This window comes from Glossina fuscipes, unplaced genomic scaffold, assembly GCF_014805625.2.
Source record: "Glossina fuscipes isolate IAEA_lab_2018 unplaced genomic scaffold, Yale_Gfus_2 27, whole genome shotgun sequence".
Taxonomy (NCBI): Eukaryota; Metazoa; Arthropoda; class Insecta; order Diptera; family Glossinidae; genus Glossina; species Glossina fuscipes.
Window position 1 is genome coordinate 9,163,182 of NW_023998422.1, and position 21,844 is coordinate 9,185,025.

General features: G+C 34.0%; 1 protein-coding gene across 1 annotated transcript in view; it reads right to left on the reverse strand.

The window, feature by feature from the left end:
* LOC119635852 (homeobox protein 13) overlaps nucleotides 1-21,844 on the reverse strand; it is a gene marked incomplete at its 3' end in the record, with an annotated part of 80,247 nt that overhangs the window by 39,870 nt on the left and 18,533 nt on the right. Inside the window, exon 3 of the mRNA XM_038030865.1 lies at nucleotides 1,119-3,383. Within this exon, the coding sequence (XP_037886793.1) occupies nucleotides 1,119-3,383 (2,265 nt within the window). The remainder of the gene's footprint in view (nucleotides 1-1,118; nucleotides 3,384-21,844) is intronic.

The following is a 21,844-nucleotide window of genomic DNA, read 5'->3' on the forward strand; positions in this document are numbered from 1 at the left end:
CGAGCTAACTTCGAATTCTGGCAAATTAAAGGAGAAGTAAATGAGCGAACTTCGAATTCTATGGCATTGAAACATAAATCTCTAAACCAAATCTATAGGGCGTAGGTGAATTGGAAAAATAATTGTCAAATTGTTGAAGGTGTTTCAAAACGCGAAAATTTCTCTTGAGTTCTCAGTACACGTTTGCCTAGCTTTGCATTTTATGATGAAGGCACTCTATTAGTTAGCGGCTTTTGTTTATGCAAATAACTTTGTTGTGTATGGGAGTGAACAAACACGTGTTTGCGCGTGTGTTATGTGCTGTATGCTACGACTAGCTTGTAAATTGAAATAATTAGCATTTCTGTGTGTGCGTGCGAGTTTGTTTATGTATGAGCAAACAGTTGAATGCCTTACGCAAGTAGTTTTATGACATTTTCATTTTTTTGTTTTGCTTTCTATTTGATTTTAATCGGATCTTTTTCGAAAATATTTTTCATCTGATACCACTATATATATATATATATATCTATTGCTGCAATCGTTTGCATAGACAAACAAAAATGTAACAAATATACACACATTAAACTGCTTTTAATAACAAAATCATATACGTATTGGGGCTGGTATTTAAGCTTCCGGTCTAACGCACGTGCCTCCACAAGGTGTAATTAGTTGAAGTAGTCTAAAAAATTGTAAGCCATATAGAAAAAATAACATTCTTACGTTTGTTTCTTTTGCTCTTAACATAATGAACTTTTGAAGGCTAACTAATACTAACACATGGGTTAGCTTTAATCATTTTTTAGATTCCCTGACTTAATCAAAAAAAAAAAATTTTCAAATCATTGGAAGACCAATAATTCCATTCATTTCATTGATTCGATAATAGGATATCATAACTTTTTTTTTAACCTTATTAAGCTTATCTCTCTGTCAGTAAGGTTTATATAGATTTTTCTTTTATCTAATTGACGGTAACTAAAAGCGGGCTAAAAAGACTTAAGAAGACCAACTTGGTTTTGTACATTTATTCTATTGATTTAATTGTTACCTCTTTTATGTATGACTTGCATACACATTGCCAAGTTAGACTTAATACTTTTTAGACAAATCACTAGAAGTTAGAATTTACTTACCTTTCATTTAATTTAGTATTTTTTTGACGCTTTATATGGCGTCTATTAAAACTGTTTGTGCACGAGTTCGATGTTGGTTTCGTTAATACTGTTGCAGCTGTGTAATGAGCTGTTGGTGGTGCTGCTGTCGTAACTCCTGCGGCTGTTGTTGTAATTATTGTTGTTGTTGCTACTGAAGATGACGACGGCGGCTGTAATGGTTGCTGCAGTTGTTGATGATATTGATGGCGCCTGTGTGAATGTGTATGATGTTGTTGATACGGTTGTTGTTGTTGTTGTTGTTGTTGCTGCTGTTGCTGATGTTGTTGTTGTTGTTGCTGTTGCTGCTGCTGGTAATGTTGATTTTTATTACCCGCACTAGCGACTGTTGATGTTGACTCACCGTACGCAACCTCGTTAGCGGAATGATGCGATCCGTTACTAGAGGAATGATGCGTATAATCAGTCGGTGCGCTAAGTTGACGGTTGAATTCGGTTTTTCGGCGACTTATATCCGTCAAACAATATTTATTAAGGTGTCCGTTACTCGATAAGGAGCTCTTTGGCGATATGGCATGAGGTGATCCAGCATGCAGACGATTGCACGAATTAGTGCTAACACTAAGTTTATTACCGTTATTGACCAGATTGCAGCCTTTATTATTAATTTTGGCTTGTTTATAATGCGGCTGCTGCTGCTGCTGCTGCTGCTGCTGCTTAGCGCCAAGATAATGTGGTAATTGCTGCTTTTGCGTTTGCTGTTGCTCACTACTATTGGCAGTGGCTGCGGCGGCGGCGGCTGAGGATAAGATGGCACTAACGGCTGTTTCACTTTTAATTGAGGAACGATATGTGGGATAAACGGACTTAAGCGCCCCGTTTACGATATACTGTGTACTATGTCTGCTGGGCACTTGCTGTCCGGAAGCCACTGACGGTGAGGTGAACGTGGTATTTGCTGATTGTTGTTGCTGTTGACCGTTTCTCTTTTCAACCAAATACAAATTCAAATATTTATCACCCGGATGTAATGAATTATCTGATACAGCGTTCGTTTTCGCTAATATTTGATTTTTCTTTTTAGCCGTTGGACGTGTTTTCAATGATAAGTTACGCAATTTACGAGATTGCTCTTTGATTTTATTGGTCTTTAAAAACGAAGGACTACTGGCAATGCACTTGAATATATAGGCTTTATTAACTAATTGCTGTTTATCGGTTAACGATGCAACATCAAGCTCGTTCTTACCATAAATATTGCAATCGCTGTAATGGCTCTTTAGCAACGGACAAGCCTTGCTTGCCGCGTCCTCTAAATAATGATTACTGTAGCTGGTCTGAGCTATCGGATCGGAATTACTGAAATTATGTACAACTAAATGCTTGAAATCACCATGAGCATGGGAATCGGGATAATCGTCGGCTATCGCAAGACTACTACTTTTACTGTTGGGACTATTCGAGACACGACTGGGAGGATTCGTACTATCCAAATACTGACGGTAACGAGTGTCAGCTAAGGATAATTGCTGAGGTGAGCTACTATCGTATGAGTTTTGTTTGGAGACACCACTGTAACGATTACTAATGTGTTCGTAGTGCAGCGAACGTCGATCATCACCGGCTGCACTAGCGTTAACACCACCACCGTTTACACTGTAGTGGTGTACATAAATATTATCGCTGGCACTTTTGCTAGTCTTACGATCCTTACTGGCATCAATCAAAAGACATTCGTTGTCTAGATCAGCTAGAAGGCCGTCCCCTGTTGTTCCTTTGCCACTGCTTGTATTGGTATAAGGTTGGAACGATTTAGTGGCGGGTAGAGCAGCAGCGGCGGCAGTTGTTGATGTGGCTTCAGATGCAGAGACAGTCTTTAAAGACTCACAGCTGCACGATTTTGTTTTATGTAAATTACTACCACTATCGCTTGACGTTTTACGTAATAAATCACGCGCGGAGTTCGCGCACTCCGTCTGTGTTGCCTGAAGTCCGTCAACGGTATTGGCGGTGTTAACGTAATTGCTACTACGTTCGTAATTGTTATTATTACCGGAATAACTGGCAGCGTACGTATTAGCGGTCTGAGCACTCGTAAGGTTGATCAGCGACTGACGCAGTAAGTGCTGATGCGATTGATGATGTTGCTGCTGCTGGCGTTGAGATTTTTGCTGTTGTTGTTGCTGTTGTTGTGACCTAGCTTGATGATTTTGCTGTTGCTGTTGCTGTTGCTGTTGTTGTGGCTGTTGTTGTTGATCACTACTGTGTACGTTTTCTCTGCTAGCACTGTAACAACACAATCATAGATATACCGTTACAAATAACAATAACAATAACAATAACAATCAAAATACAAAACTAATACTAACTAAACTTATTCATTTATTTTTTTTTTTTTTTTATTATTTAGAAAACTGTTATAAAAAAAAAAAAGAAGAAAACATTTTCAAATACTCATATATATATATGTGTGGATAAGCATGTATGCATAATACTATAGGAAAAAACAAACGAAAGAAGAAGAAATATGAAAAGAAACAAACAAAGAATAGCCATAGCCCGTAGTCCAGAGAAGAGAACGCAAACGCGCGCGTATTCATGCAATTTAAGAAAAATATCAATTGATTTATAAAAAAAAAAAAAAAGCAACGACAACAACAAAAACAACAACAACAACAACGGCAATCCAAACAGAACAAAACGAAAAAAACAAAACAAAACAAAATAAAATAGAAAGTACAGTATATGCGCTCTCGTTAGAATCTCCGCAAACACATAAACATACAAACATATTTTGAGGGGCATTCGTGTTTAGAAAATAATAAAAATAGAATAAAACTGTAACCACTACATGAATACAACAAGCATGTACATGTGCATAATGATGCCGAAGAGAGTTGCGCGAGTGATCATTAGGTTGAGTAAAACGTAACAAATCTAAATAAGCATTGATTGAACGAGTATACCGTAGAGTACGTGTATATATATATATGTACATATATATACATATATATGTGGATACATAGATAATAGTAAAGTGCGAACGTGTGTATATTGAAATCTAGAGATGTGCATAAATTCCATAAATCGTAAACTAAATAAATATCATCCAGTGCGACCAGCATTAAATCGTGTATAGATTTGTGGATATAATTAATAGAATTTTGAAAATTGAAAAAAAAAAAAGAAGAAAATGTACATTAAGTCAAAAAGTAGATTTAAACCCACTAAGAGATTGATAACATGCGTCTTGCATGCAGTTATGAATAATGCCGGTATACGATCTTATAGCTCACTATTCACAGCTGTAGATGTAGATCGAATTTTCATAGCTTCCGGTACAGATAAAAACATTCGTTTGCATTTAACATCTTCTTAGAATCTATAAACTTGATTAGGTTAAGATTTTCAGCATATTAAGCACTTTGCACTTTCTATCCGTCCAGCTGTCTCTTCGTCTATTTTGGCTTTTAATCGGTCTATCTCTCTACTCAGTTGGTTTCTTTTTTCTGCCAATTTTTCTGTCCGTTCATCTGTTCAGTTAACGCCTGCATGCATCTCCTTCCCCCTCTCGTTGCTTGGCGTTCGCCTTGCCAGTTCATTTTTCTCTATATATTTATATGTCTGGTTGTTCATATACTTTTCAACGTCTATTTACTTCCCCCCGTTCCGTGGATTATCCGTTTGTCAAATGTTCTTTCGCCGTCCATTCATGGACATCAATTCATCTCTCTAACCATTTCCTTGTCTGGTCATTCATCTCTTAGATCACCTTTTGATTTATTCTTTCGATTACCTGTACTTCCAACCATCTTTTCATTCACATCCTATCTGCCTGCTTACCCGTTGTCTCTCCGGCTTGATTGTTGTTTTCTTTGCCTGGCAGAGTTGTCCATTTCAAACTCGGTCTACATTGTGTCTACATACATTTTCGTTCATTTCTTCTCTGCTAAGTGTCAAGTTGGTCATAATTTTCTTCGCATACGATCTATCTGTTTTTTCCATTATCCCTCTGTCGATATATTTGTTATTCATTTTGTCTATATGTCCTTCAACCGTCCGCTCTTATATCTACCTCCTTTTCTTCTGTTCGATTTGTTCACTTACCCACGCCTATATTCACGTCGGCGCATTTTGCGTATTTGACCCTCCTTTCATCTGCTGATATATCTCTCTTTTCGGATCTGCTCTTTCACTTCTTCACAATATTCATCCATTGCTGCTTATATTCATTTAGAGAATGAAATCAATCTCAGTCGATTGATTAAGTTAAGTAAGTCAGTTTGCAAAGAGCCTCTTAGTGGTATATTTTTATATACAACATGAAGTTTTCTTCATATTTATAAATTATAAAGAACATTTTACATAACTGGGCCGTAGTACTCTTAACGCCTTATACGAGCGGTGTTCGTTTTAAAGTGATTTGAAGCTTTATTTATTTATTTGTTCATAACATGCGTCCAAAAATTTGCACATTACTGTTTATAAACATAATAAAATAATACCAATCGGATAACCTGTACCGATGTAATTTATTTCGAAATTAATATTGAAATGGAATTCGCAAGAGGAAGACCGTACAAGACAAAAGTAAGGGAGAGAAAATATTCAAATTGAATTTTTAAAAACAAATACCGTATTTGCCACCGTACGTGTGTTTACGTATGTATGCACGCATGTATATAGGTATGTTTGTTTGTTTGCATGCATATATATGTATCTGAAAAAGAGAGTAAAATTGTTTCCAAAACTTTCAAATGTGTACAGGTAACGGTCGGAGATTGAATTCATGTCGCACGCAGATCATTTCATGGCATTTATTAAAAATTAAAGAAAAGTTGCTTTATATGAGAAGCATATGTTGGAAAAGAGATTATTTGCGATATTTTTCTGAAGCTGAATTTTCACTCTTGTCGATCAAAAAAAGAATTTATGTGACAATCGATTCAATTTTCATTATTGATTGCGATCAATTTTCGATCTTTTGGAATCATTTTTTTTATTACCATAGCAAAAAGGAACAAGAGAATCAGTGGGGAGCGGGGGCCCCCCCGCTTTGTAACACTTAACAATAGGTGTTTCGTTCTCCAAGAGATGGCTTCACCGGTGTGCGGCAATGGAAATAAACAAATCTAGGCCTTATACAGCAAGGTTGACCGGTTTTCAACATACTTCAGTCGATTTATGTCCGCATTATAAAGTTATTCTCGATTGAAGGTCAAATTGCTTTGTGATGGATTTCTCGACATTGTCGCGTGACCAATGATTGCATTTCGATATCGAACGCACAAACAACCACGATCGCGAACTATTACTGTGGACCATAGACCTAAGCGATTTATTCCAATCGAATGAAACCAACTTTGGGGACCAGCATTAACAACAACTGGCACCACTGAGACGAAAATTAACACATATGCCGAATGTTGCAATAAAGCCCCGGATGCCGAGAAAAAAATTACCAGAAGCAAAGTTACACACCTAACATAACATACAGTTCTGTGCATATGTATATTCGAAATTCTGGCGTGACATGTTTGAAAATTGATTTCATTTCTGATGCTGGCTTTTCATCGCACTAAGAACTAAGATAGGTTTAATGCTCCCAGAACAGTCAGAATTCTGAGAAATTTTTTTTTTTTATATATATAACCAGTCACTCAGAGATATCCCCTGTATGCGCGCGTATTGTGTTCGTCAAGGAGGGTTGTAGATTAGGAAGGATGAAAGGGGTGAGTAGTGTTTGTGTAGATTTGACACCAGGCACGGCAGGGAAAGACTCCTGCTGGTAAATTGTTTCAAAAGGATCGCAGTATGAGAAAATTGAAGAAAAAGAAAAACTTTTAACGTAAAGTTTTATAGAAAATATATTTGAAATGATTGCGACACGACAATCATTCCTGTTAGTTAATCGACGCACGTTTTCACTATTTATGAAAACTTTATGATTGCCATATTTTAATCTAGAAATTAACCTGTGACCTAAAAATTTAATTTAGTATATCTAGCACGCATTTCATCAAGAAAATGAAAAAAAATTAAAGATTTATTGTCATTTAAAAACCAAGAAAAGTTGAATCTGCCATTAGGCAGAGCGTTTGCTTGTCGCTTGACTATGTAAAAGTCACGAATAAATAAGAAAAACTGTTCAATAGTATCGCGTTTGTTGTTTTTTTCTCCCATGCGAGAACCCTTATTGGAATCATAGAGAGAGAATAAATGAATGGTAATGAATTTGACTCCAAGGCCATAAATAGAATTTGAATATAGTAAAATATTTGGAGAGATCCAGCATTATCTTAATCCCGGTTTAAAGTATACGTTAAGCAAATATTGTTTAAACATAAAAGCAAATCTTTCAACGCAGCTTGAGATTTTATGCTAAAAACGAAATCTCTGAGTCTTTGCACAGGTGTAACAGACAATTTGGTATTGCAGCCGATATATATATAAATTATGTAACACATTTAATACTTAATTCTTAACTGTACTTACAGTTTACAAGAGCTGTGTTCTATCTCAGATAACCAGACAATTTTTTTATTGCAATAATTGAAACTTTTTTTAAACAAAGCCAGTATTAAACACTTTAATTTAAATATCTATAAGAACTTATATTAAAAAAATAAAACAAAAAATTAAAACTGCTTTTTTCAAAGCAAGCGAATCCGTTTCGCCCATTTCCAAATGTGATCCGCTAACATAAGCCTGCGAGCCTATAGGTAAAGTTTCATTTGAGTTTTGTTTTTGTGATAGTAAAATTTCTGATAAAAAATTTGGATCGCCTGTGTATGCAAACATTCGTTCGATCGTATTATTATAAATATTATATTGACCTCAAAACACATCCAGCAAATATTCATCGTTGTTGAAAACATGTCAAGTCGATGAAAAGATTAAGATTTCTACGCGTAATCTGTAGATTTACAGAAGGGCCAAAATTTGCGGTTATACAAAAATGAGCACACGACCAACAGCCGGTTTATTTTACCCGGCATCAGGTTTTAGTTTTGTGGGTATAAAATATTTCGCGAAAACCGAATATATTTTTTTTTCTTATTTGTTTTCGTCTAAGGATGAAGAGATTAGTATTTATTTGTCCCTGGCTGTATGTAAACTTTGCAAATGCTTTGCGAAAATAACTTCAAAATGTAGCTTCTCTGTCAAATCCTTAGCAACAAGAGGTATCATAATGAAAGCAAAGCTAGAGCAATCCTGATGTATGGAAATGAAATAGAATTGCTAAGGGCCATTTAGACGAGCAAGATCGACTCTTTGTACATTCGCTTAAGGTAATTCGTCATTTGTTTTCGTGATAATATAGCAATATTTATATATTTATTGTATGCATATATTTATTGTTTACATGGAAGAGAGTTCGAAAATTTAGAAAAAAGTTATCGAAGACTTTGTTATTGTGGAACTATGTCCACCGTAACGTAAGAAAAATTGCACTTTGACAAAATCTTATTTTTTACGAGTACGCGAGTTTATGCAACATGGAGTCCGAAAAATAGGCCCATGTAGGCCGAATAACACCCAGTTCATTTCAATGGCAAATTGTGGATATAGATTAATTTACATCATAAAATATGCAGAAAAAAAAAAAGACTTAGTTTTCACCTGGGGCGGGGTACAGAAAATAAGCCTACATCATCCAAATTTGGCCCCGTTCAATATGGTGCCAAATTATTACTGTAGACCAATTAGCCATATAGTGGCTAACTTTTCGTAGACACGGTTATATGAGAAGGCATTCGGGACTTCGGCCCATTTGACTTAAATTGCGATTTTTGATAAATAATTTTGAAAATTTTCATTGACATAACTTACGTTTCCTGTACATTACATCACTAACTTTTTATCTATACTTACATTTTAATGACGTAACTAAATTTTTCAAACACGAGAAGTGATCGTAAAAATGATCCCTTCCAATCCATTTTTAATACACCGGAACATCGCCCATGCACAAAATTTCTGCGATGTGCGCGATGCATACAAAAATACATAGGCAAACATCCGACGGACAGACAGACGGACATCCTTAAATCGATTTAGAAAGCAATTCAGAATCGATCGGTGTAAAAACAGATGGGTCCATATTAAGCCACAGCGAGTGCTACGTACGTGGGCAAAAACCTATATTTTTGCTGTAGGATATAAATATAAGCTTGATGTCAATTTAGGAAACCTGAAGAAGACCAATAGTGACCCAATAGAAAATGTGCTTAAAGTAGACGACATGACGCGAACAACTGAAAACACAATTTTGGAATAATTGTTCTTTAACTCTTTTTGATACCCAGCAGTGTAAAATGGTGATATAGTGAATTTTTTTTCCATAATATATGTAACACTCAAAAGGAAGCTTCAGAGACTCCACAAAGTATATATATATAGATATAGTATGTGTATATATTCTTGATCTGCGTGAAGTTCTGAACCGATTAAGTCATGTCTGTCCGTCTGCGTTGTTATTGGCACACCCCTAGTCGCAAAAAAGGTGATATCGTCTTCAAATTTGGTAAAAACATTGGAAGATTCTGCGCGCAGGTTGATATTAAAAATGGGCCAAATCGGTCGAAGCGAAAACGCGCAGTGCGGTAACGCAAAACAACTCTGTTTTTTTTTACAAACATTTTTGGATTTTTGCTTGTTACTCGGAAGTTGTTAAAATTTGAAGACTGAAATTTTCCACATTTACTTTATGTAACATTCTACTCTTTACGTGCAAAAATGGGTCAAAATGGCCATGCAATCACACAAACTTACAACTGATTAAATTTTATTTGATTCGCTTTCTTGAGGTTTTATACTTACTTTCGCATACAAGGCAAACAACACAGAATGTTTAAATCTATTTTGTACACTCCTCAAATGAAGATATATTATCTGCCTAAAAATGGGTTAAATCTAAAATGAATATGGTAGAGACCCCGATTAAGTGTTTCTTAATAATCACAGCGATATGGGTATCAAATAAAAGAACTTGGAGAGTAGAATCCGAAATCATAGTGGTGGGTAAAATTCCACCCTCGCGGAATACTAGTTCCTTACTTGTTAATAATTAATCTAAGCCCTATATTCGTAAATAAAAGGGGAAAAGAAAAACGAGCCGCATTAGGTGTAATTACCTCATGTAGTAGCAGATTTCCACATGCAGAAAAATGTACAATAATCAAGTATCGCGTGCTCACTAATCAAAGATTTAATTCAATTTAAGTTTACTTAACAAACGTTGCTAATAATGCAAACATAGCTATTATATGGCGCGTCATTAGAGCATTTTCATGTTCTTCAATCATCAAACGGAAACTTTGATTTGAATTAAAATCCAGATTCGACTGAAATTGAATTTGTGTATAACCATCCGATAAAAATCCACCAAAAAAAAAAAAAAAAAAAATTTAAAATTTATTATATTATATAATATGAAACCAGTTTCGTCACATAGCAGTTTAGCTGTAAGATGCAAGCTGCGCAGAGCGACTACAAAAATATGCAAAAAATCAAACTTCATTAACATTCATAGATGAAATGCAATTAAATATTTTAACCATATTTAATATTTTAATCTTTTTTATAATATATATATATATAGACAAAAGTTATAAGTTTATATATGATTATAAGCAAAATTTAAAAAACCTAAAGTGATGTTAATTAAAAAATGAATAAATTGTTTTGTTTTATTGACATGTTTTCGAAAAAATTGATTCTCTTATATGTGTTAATCTTCTTGTTCCGGGCAGGAAGTAAATAAAGCTAACGGAAATAAGCGAAAGTATTTGTTTTCTTAAATTTGATGCAAGCCTCTATCGGTCAACATCTCTCAGCTTTCTTACCTAGAAGTGTGCAAATACCTTAAGACGTAAGGGGACGATTCGATTAATTTCAAAATTTTGGTAATCGGTGCCTTTGCCAATAAGAGCCAAAAGAAAGAAGAGGCGAAGATTTCACTTTAGTTCGGTTTAAGTTCTTTTTTGTCATAAAAAGAGGATTTGAAGATTTTTACACAAAAAAAAAAAAATTCAATTAAAGTCTTTTCATTAAAAATTGTACGCTTAGACCGCTATCCGATAAATCATTTTCGCAAATCCATCATTTCAACATCTAAACTGCCTTATAGGTAAAATTCAAATACTTTAACAAAAGTGTATTCCATGTTCGGTAATTAAAACCCCCTAATATCTCCCCATAACCGCCAATGCTTGCTTTCCAATCCCTTTGGAAAAGTATTTTCCTATCTCAGGAATTCAGTGCAATTAAAGCCTTTCCCAAACAGCGGTCTACCACATGTGCAAGATATCCCTACACCTGCTCTATATTATGCGATATCCTTGTCCTTGCATATTTTTAAAAGACAATTAAAGGCTAAAATATTTTCAATAAAAAAGTATTTTCCGTAGCTTGAAGAGTAATGAATGACTGATCCACTGCAATTTGCAAAAGCAACTATACTTGTATATGATTTCATACATTCACTTCCTTCACATAATAAATTAATACTTGTTGTCATTTAAATGCGATCTTTACGATCATGCTACCGTAAACAGTATATGCCCACACTATGCAGTCGACTAAGTATTTGAGTTTTATCGAAAATTTCATATCACAAAAATGTACTAAATATTATTTCTGTTATTATTACTGTTATTATTGTCGCTTTAGACAGAGCAATAAACTCTTAGACTAAAGTCTTAAAGCACTAACTATCTAAGGCTATCATCGGCTTTATTGAAAACTCCATCACACTTTAGATTGGTAGCAAGGATCAATGAGTTTTAGTCGAATTCCTTTTTACTATGAAAGAAAAATTCAATAATGCTTTGTTTTTTCCAGTTCACTTTTCTCTTTCATTCTTTTAGTTCCTTTTTTTAGTTTCGAAAACATTTTTATATCCTACACCACCGAAGTATGCTATAGCCGCAAATATTTGAGGTGGATGCGCTTTTTATTATGCCGATCGATGTACAATCACCTTGTGAATCGATTTATGCTTGTCTGTCCGTCTGTCCTCCTTTTTTTCCTGGTTTTAATCCTACAGACCACAGGTTTTAGAGATGTCTTCATGAAATTTGGGGCAAGGACGTGGCTTGGCGTAAACACGAACAGTACTGAATATGGTTCAGATCGGACCACTTTCTCGAGCGCTTCTCATACAAGGCCTTATGTTGAAAACTTATTATATGCATGAGCGTATTAAGCGAACCTGGTAGGCCTTGGCCCACTACAGTAATTTCATTTATTCTATTTTGTTATTACATACAATTCTATAATTTTGGAATTTATTTATTTATTTTTTTTTTTTATTTTAACTTAACATTGAAGAAAAACTCTTCACTGTACTATTGTGTCATTATCGGTTGCGATCTTTATTAAGAGATTAATTGCTAATAGCTTTTTATAAACATTTTTTTGTTCTTTTTTTTTTTATTTCTTCTTCTGTTTACTCAATTGCAATTGAAATTTCTCCAGTCGTTTCATTGATGAAAATTAACCAAAACACAGAAAAAAAAAAAAGAGCTCAGTAGGCATCAATAAAATATTCTATTCAAGGTCAATATCTCGTAACCAAGCAAGACATTGATAATGACAATGACCGATCGCCGAAGAAATTAAATAAAACATTTTCTAAACATTATTTATATACAATAAGTTTCACATTAAATATAAAATATAATTATAGATTAGCCTGGCATGCATAGAGATCTAGAAACCTAAAAACCATTAGCATAAAACCACAGATTTAGAATTGAACAAAAAAAAAAAAAAAAACAAGACTTAATACTAAACTAAATCAATATAATTATCACTTAGGCAGTCTTACGAATCGCTGAACCACTTTAATAAAATACTATTTTTTCTAAATGTTCGAAAGCTTGGATCACTTCGGCGCGTTAGCCCATTAATTCAATCAGTCAATGAGTAATTTTGCAACGCACAGAAAATTCGTTTTAGATCCATAACGCAGCTAAAATATTCCAAGGTTAGTTAGTACCCCTTTTAATCACTTGTTTATTTAGAAACGATCAGCAAAGATCTCACAAGATATATATACTCCGGTGTAAAGTTACGCCAATTAAGTCAACCTGGTTCTCGTGATCTCTATTTGCTTATCAAATAATCGACAAGAGAATAAAATGTAATAAGGAAAAACGTTATAGTCGACCTAGGGCGAATATTAAATACCCTACATTGTCTAACGCAATTCTTATTTATGCCATAGAACACAAAAATTACATCCTGTTTTCATATGAACTTATTGTTACGGCACTGGATATTAAAAACTGTAACCCTTTCGCAATTGAAAGCTTACTTCCCGTAAGAATGGTTGTGTCCAAGAGATTCAAAATTTGAGGTGCCTATTCACCCCAGCTAATCTTTGTATCACACGACTATTATGGGTCAACTCTCATCGCAACATAATAAAACTTTGACTTTTCTGCGCTAAAAAACCAGAATTTTCGTGAAAATCCTTATAGAGCGTAGGATCCCAAAAATAAGCCCCAATTTGGTGCAGTTGATTTTTTTAATTCTCAATTACTGTTATGATTTGATTTTCATCATGAAGCATTGGAAATCATACCCTTTTGTCATATGAACTTTACTTTTCGTTATATGATAGGGGGTTCAAAAAATTGCCGCAGCCAGGTCAAACTTTTTACACCAATTTAGAATGCCAAAATTTTATTACTTGACCCCTTTTGTCAAAAAATTTGGAAATTGCAATTTTTTCCATATAACGATTGTTCAAAATAGGCCGTTATATGGAAAGTGTTCGACACAGTAAACCGATTCAAACTATTTTCAATAGCGTTCGCTCTTGGGTCAAAGGAAGTCAGTATACAAAATTTGAACAAAATATCTCAAAAATTGCGAGCTATGACTTGAACACATGCATTTACATGGACGGACATCAGACGGGCAGATGGGCAGACAGGCTTAGATCAATCTAGATTATGGTTTTGCATCGATCAGATTGATAATAAAAGGTGCGCTTATCTTAAGACCCTCTGCGTATTACTTACGACCGCAGTAACTTAATATACCCTGTATAACAACATTAAATAAATTTTAACTTTTTTAATTTTTGCGATATTTGAAGGTTTCAGAAACACATGCCCAGCAACGCATCTACATAAACATATCCACAGAAGGACGAAATGGTCAATTAGACGGAGTGACAGACGGACGTATGCAACTTGACCAATTGCGATGAGCATGACATATATTATAAGTTCAAAATGTAGGATGTATTTAATATGTATATTTGGATGTTACAAACAACACGATAAACCCAACATACATTCATGTTTCGATAGTAAACACAGAGTTCATACATAGAAGTGGAGGATATAAAGGGCATTCGTTTTCGGTTTTTCGAAATGTTTTGATGAAACCTAATGCACTGACTTGTGTTGACCCAAGAAGGATTCTTCTTATTGAAAATAGATTCCGAGTTTCACGATTATGTTCCCCATAACGTTGGTTTTGTTTTTGAAAACATTAGAATTCTTAATATTTCTCCCATTTCTTGAATCACTTGCCATACATACATTCTTACGGGCAATAAGGCTTTATATGGTAACAATGTCTAATTTTTAATTCTTTCTAAATTTATTATGTCAAATTGGCATTGTAAGGATCTTTCGATTTTACGACCCGGTTTCCATATAAGAATTGTCTCCGGCCAAATTAATATTATTCAGCGTTTTTTGCCGAGTGATTTTGAAATTTGCAATTTTTTTCGAAAAAAGGCGTGACAAGGCGAGTCATCGTAACAGTAATCCGAATCAATACGATTCGGTGGAACAAAATTCTCCCTGAGCCTGTGGCTTGAACAAAAGTATACATGGATAGATACCAGCGAGGAAGATATGCTTAATTATTTAACTGAAATAAAAGGTGGGTCTATCTTGACTCCTTCTATTTTTAAAAATGAAAAAGTGTCGTCATTAAAATAACTGCAGCTTGCGAATTGACGGTCGAAATATCATGACAATTGAACACTGATCGTTTGAAGATTGGAACTATCTAGACATCAATATATTCCTCCGACCAGAGACTTATTGAGGGAGGTTATATGTATTAGCCGAAATTGATCGGACCTATCCGTGTACGACATTTTAAATTGATATATCGTCATTTTTATAACCAAGTACATGCAGGGACACTACAGATTGTACAACAAATTTTAAGTAAAATCAGTTATTAAGCGGATGTAATAGGACAACTTGATCTTTCTCCTCTATTTGATTACAAGTGGAAAGCAAAACAAGTGATAAAGAAAGCTAAAACTAATTATATGTGTTCACGGTATAGATGTCTGAAGAAAAATGTGAAAAGTCGCAGTGCAATTCACCCTCAAACTCACTCACTCAACTGTTAGATGCTTGCAAACGCTTCTTAAAATCAAATTACAATACATTTTATCCAATAAATAGCAATAAATAGGTTGTGACGAACATCAAATTAAATTGAACAAAAATAGTTATATGAGCCCAAGGTTCAATGCCAGAAAATATCGCCGAGAATTGTCAACTGACATATCGGGAAATATGAATGAAAAGTTTACAGTTTTTATGTTCACTTAAGCGGTAGTAATGATTAATAGAAAGTCATCATGAGACTTATATAAGTCTCTTTACTTCCTTTATTAGCGCTGAGTGGAATGATTGCAAGAATGATTTAATTGGATATATTTTAAATAGATTTCGTTGTTCCAGTTAAGGCTATTAGATGACACGTGTTAGTTTCCAACAAATTTTATGATACTTATAATCAACTGCGTAACATTAACATTAACATGAACATGAACGTCATCGCCAGCTGTGCAGTTCATAACTATTAAAAAACGTATCTATGCATTCGAGACGAATCTCGGACACCGGACATGAAAATTGCTAGCAGTTTTGATAATCATATGTTAACTTATCGAATGGCTAATCAATATGTTTTCTTTATAAAATATTTATGTAGGATAAGGCAACGTTGTATCGCAATTCCAAAAATTTTCCGAATTTCCGTTTCTTCCGAAGGATCTGTAGATAAATTCGTGCAAATTAATGAAAACCGAAGGTCAGATATGCTGAGAAACCTAGCGGTGCTTGCAAGTTTTCCAAGAGTGATTGATTTAAAAGAATCATATAACACTTTATGCGGCAATCATCTCCATGCTTATGTCGCCATGTTACATACGAAACACGAGATTTGATCTACCTAACCTAATCTACGAAAACCGTAATAACCGTTATTATTATGTAAACTCATATACTCTGATGTACACATACTTATACACATGAAGATTTTTTATTTAATTTTTTTTAGCTATATAAACCATATTTATATATAAACTATATTTTAATTAGGTTATTGGAGAAAGTTGCGTAAATACGTTCATAACGCAAATATTACTGTGTGTATGTACTCGGTGGATAATATTCATTTTACCTATTGTAAGAAAACATTTTACTTTTTTAATTTTTTTTTTTTCATTATTTATAGTTTTAATTAACATCACATTGAAATTGTGAACTAAAAAAAAAGAAAAAAAAAATGTTATGTTACCAACCCATAGAAACTGAAAAAGAATTTTTGTTTCTTTTCGTCTTCAATTTGAATGAAAAGAAATTTCATTACGTTAAACTTTCCATAGTTCAATCTCATGGTCTTATGCCTATCAAAAATGTGTATGAATATACGCTTCCTGAAACTTCCAATACCAATTTATGATCAAGTTCTTTGAGGCTTTAAGATTTTAAAAGAATCCTGCTTCCCTTGAATTTAAAATACGAATGCTTTTTGTCTTAAAGCCTAAAATTATGTTTTGTCGGCAAACGACGAAAATGTTACATAATTGAACCACAAAAGCGGATATCAACAATTATAACAATAGCAACGATGGTGCCACAATGCTATCCCACGCAAGATTACGTCCACTATAAAGGCCAATAGAACCCCTTGTGCTCCTAAAACAGAGTCATTCCCCCGTAGCAATACGAGCAGATATTTTGTCTCAAGGGACATAGGAATTCAGGTTTTTTTAAAACAAAATAAGATCGTGACATAGCAAAATAGCCTTGTCCTCTCTTCTCGTGTCACTGCAGGTCACATCTTTCCGCTTACAACAACAAACTTGAAAACTTTCTGAAAATAACTGCGCAAATGTTGACCTCGTTGTATTCGTGTTTTAGAAAGAAGACGGCCGAAAACGGGCTATTACATCGACAAATTTTTTATATATTAAAAATGGCAAAATTCTGATTAGATGATTTGCCTCCTCGAGCGGGATTTAAAACTTTGAAATGGTCAAACGAAGTTTGAAAGAATTAACTGTGCAGTCAGTTTAAAAAACATGTTTTCGAAAAAAGTGTAAAAAATTGCAAAATTGAAGTTTAAATAAATTCTTGTCTTACTCCTAATCTACAATGCACCCCAGTCTGCAACATATAAAGAATATGATAATGATATTGAATGCTTGCAGAATTGTGTTAAATATTTTTTTGCTTAATAAATATTCCTCTTATACTTACCTCAAAAGTACTTGGCGAAAGTCGCCTACCTTACACTATTTCAAATTGTTTATAATTTTTGCAACGTTTTAAGCATGCTGTCCCTCTGGCTGTCCACTCTTCTATCTGTGTAATGTCCGCCCATATATATTTGCATTCAACACATATAGGTCGAAATTTTCGGGACATTTAAAAAACAGCGTGACACTGACATGTGTAGACGAACGTTATTGGAAATTCACTTAAACGGCCCATTGTTGGCGCTCGTTCCTCATATGAAACCCATTGGTTTTCTAAAGTTCTTTGACACAAATCAAAAAAACGTGGTACCTTGCCGTGATAGCAAAGTAATTGAACAGCTTTTGAATCCTCTTTTCCTATATAACCCCTTTTCTAAATGAGGAAAGCAATTCTATATACGGCAGGATAGATTTTAAGAACTTCACGAAGAAAATTGATACGTAACAAAGGTTTGACATATGAATGAATCTACTGTGATAGTGGTAGCAATTTTGACTATATAATTCCTTCCAGTCTCCTTTCTACGCCTTAACCTCCTCGTCGGCTTTTACGTGGCAATTAGGTAGAGTTTTCAATATTTTACGCAGAAGGTAGAGAATTATACTAAGCGAAGTGGCATAGGGCATTTAAGAACCTTCCATGCTCGAACCCAACTTTCTAACTTGTTAAAAATAAATAGGTGGGGAAGTTATATATGGCTATGCCAAAATAAATGAAATTTCGATGTTTTATAATATTGAATGGGCGTAGTTGATTTTCTCTAGTTTACCCACATGACTTTGTTCATGAAAATTTATATGACTACATGTACTATACATGTAAAAGTTAAAAAAGAAAAAATCAGTTTGTTTTTTGGGGGGTTTGAAAACATCGACGTTATCCAATTTGATCAATTTTCAATACGCATACCTGCTTGTAATCATTTCGAAAGGTCTTACTAAATTTGAAGCTTGGTAACTTACTTATTGCGACCTGGGAAATGTTCACCACACGCTGACAGACAGAGAGACAAACATATTTAAATCGATTCAAAAGTTAGTATTGCAGCCTTTGAAACTTCCTTCTGGTTGTTACAAGCAGAGTTTTGACAACTCAGAGATATTATCCCCATCCTTTAGTGAGAGACATAAAAATTCTTTTCATATTCAACAGCATAAAGCATTCAAACAATATAAAGCAAAATTTGAAAAAAAAAAGAGAAAAAATTCTCAGAAAATCTCCCTCTGCGAAAATGTAGGATAAAGGTTTTCGTTGACAATAAAATTCAATTTAAATCAATATTTTCACAATAAACTTGAGAGGAAAGAGTTCACTTTTTCTTGTGACAAGTCGCTCTATTGCCATCAACTAAAATTAACTAGTGGCGTGTTCTAAATACTTTATGTTACTTTATGTATCAAACGGAAATAAGGTACTAATCAGTAAAAGGCAAGAATAGGAAATTTGTGATTAAAACTGAAAGTGTTAGCCATCCACACACATCTTTAAAATGAACTCTTGAACCTTTGTAGCACACGATTAATATCGGATTTGATAGTTGCCTGACACAGTGTTTTTAGAATTTTTGAATGAAAATGAATAATTCCAGCCTGATCGAAAATAGAATTCGCTGTTGAACCGAATATCAAGAAAAAACTAAAATTTGTGCGAAAAAAAATATTTGAAAACAAAAACATTTGTTCTGAACAAAAGATATACGAAATCCATTGTATACGTTATAGTGTGCCAGCGGGCACCGCAAGGTTAAGCCTTACAGGCAGGTACTTGCGTTAAACCCCCTGAAACACTTTTGAAACACTTCTGAAACACTTCTGTATACGTTATATAAGATTTAGTTCTAGTACACTAAGAGCTCTTTTCATACGAAAGTCTTGGAGAATCATACTTAGATCTTTTCATACCAAAGTCGTCAAATCATGCTTAGTTCTTTTCATACCAAACAAAGTCTTTGAATCATACTCAGGTCTTTTCATACCAAACAAAGTCTTTCAGTCATACTCAGTTCTTTTCATAATAAAATAAGGCATAGATGCGTATGAGTAACTATTATTATTTTCCTTTTACTAAAGAGAGCAAAAAGGTTTGCAAAATACTGATCGTATTCGGTATTTCCGCTAATAAGCAATCAATAGTTAAATAATAAGATTTTATTTATATCAAAAATGAAATGTTTAATTTAATTATGATAAATTTTTATTATAAATTAATTTTTATTTATTATTTTTATTTTTTATCTTATTATTAGAGTGGAAATTATCATAAGTATACGAAAGTGTGCTGAACACAGAATAATGTGTAAAGAAAATAAAGAGAAGAAAAGGAAAAATAAGGAAAATAAATAAGAAAGATACAATCATCATACACACAACTAAAAAGCTTCTCTAATGATAATAGAAAGTAAAGTGCATCTGCTACAGCCATACATGCCAAATATGAAAGAAACAAGAGCTGAAAATATGTAAAGAGAGAAAAACAAAAAAAAAAACAAAAAAAAAAAAAGGATTTGAAAAAAACAAAACTAAATAAAGTACCCTACAACCTCATTGACATAAACACCCACACAGACACAGATACAGACACAGACACAGACATTTCAAGTAACCATGAAAGTGAAATTATTTAGCACAAAATATGAGAAGAAAAAAAAAGTAAAATATAAAACTTGAGATGAGCATCTTACTAACATTTGATAGGCAAAGAGGCGAGGCCGAAAGCACAGTAAAATCTTAAGGGTTTGTGAAATACTCTTCAAATTCCTTATACTGCAATGCTTGCTTTTAAAAGGTGTGTAGGGTATTTATGCGTAACAGAAACTATATAATATAAATTAAATTTGATTTGAAAATATGAAAACTTAAAAACCATATTTAAGGCATACACAAGCCGTTCATTTCATAAGTACCCTAACTCTAGTCATATAAAAATTGGAAAAAACTTGTTTTCTTAAAACTATTAGATCTATGCATGAGTTCGTAGTGAAATTTCAGCAGATTAAAAATGTTATGCGAACAACAACTAAAGCTACCTCTCTTATATTTAATATTAAATATCAAATGTCAATGAATACAAGAAGAAAAAATAATTTTTCAGATCGTTGTACTTCTTAATTTTCGAAAAGACGAAAGTCCATTGCACGCTTACAAAAACACGAGTTGTTATATGTTATTGTGAAGCAAGGCCGATCGAGCATTATGGACTTGTATGACTAGGATACGACGTTGTACAGAGAGAGTGGACTGTAAAAATGGTACCATTCAATCCACTTTCAATAAGTTTCGTTCTTAAGTCAATTTATAAAATTTTATCAAAATATCTCGAAAATGATATAAGACAGACAGCCGGACGGACATCTTTAAATTGATTCAGAATATGATTTAAAACCGATTGTTATAAAACAATAAACTCAAATCGCTCTGGGTATTGCATACATCCACACAAACTGAACATAACGCATTAAAATGCGAGAAATTGTTCCAAGCGACAAGTGTTTCTAAAATTTCCATCGTTGCTAAGCGGAATAATGGGGTGCCGAAATTTCCATCTGAAGCCAGCCTTTTTTCGGTTCTAACCGGTTCATGTGAAGATTTTTATTACCGAACTTCTTTGTATTTCAATCTGTCAATCAATTTTAAAGCGCATCACGACATATCTATAATCGACTCTGACAAGTAGTTGACGGCATCCGATTTCACCTCAATTTTAACTTCGATTATAATTTCGGAAGAGTGAAACATTTTTGCCAGCCAGACGTTAGATAAAATAAAAATTTGCGGGCATCCGGGAAAATTCGAGTCAAGTGCTGGATATGTCCGTAAATGTTATGATTTCAAGAGAGTGTTCAATTCCAGCACTTTGGGCATATTTCTTGCTTAGAGTATCAAGAAGATTACAATGCCGTTTAATCGTCTCTGATTTTGTGCAGTGATTATCTTCAAAAATATCAGTTGAAAATTGTCAAAGTCCAAACGTGACGAAATTGCTAAGGATATTTTACTAGGAGGTACTGCCCAATCAGCGAAATGATTAACTGGCTTAAGTATGGCTCGAAACCTTATGAGTTAGTTGGGCAGAAAAGCGCTCGATCCTATGTTTAGTTCTCTCATCGTCCATTTTGTTGCACTATTAGCCTGCAATTTGTTCCAATGTTCAGTCCATAAGTCCTCGGCATCCCCGACGATGACTTGAATGAACTCTAAGAACTCTCATCGA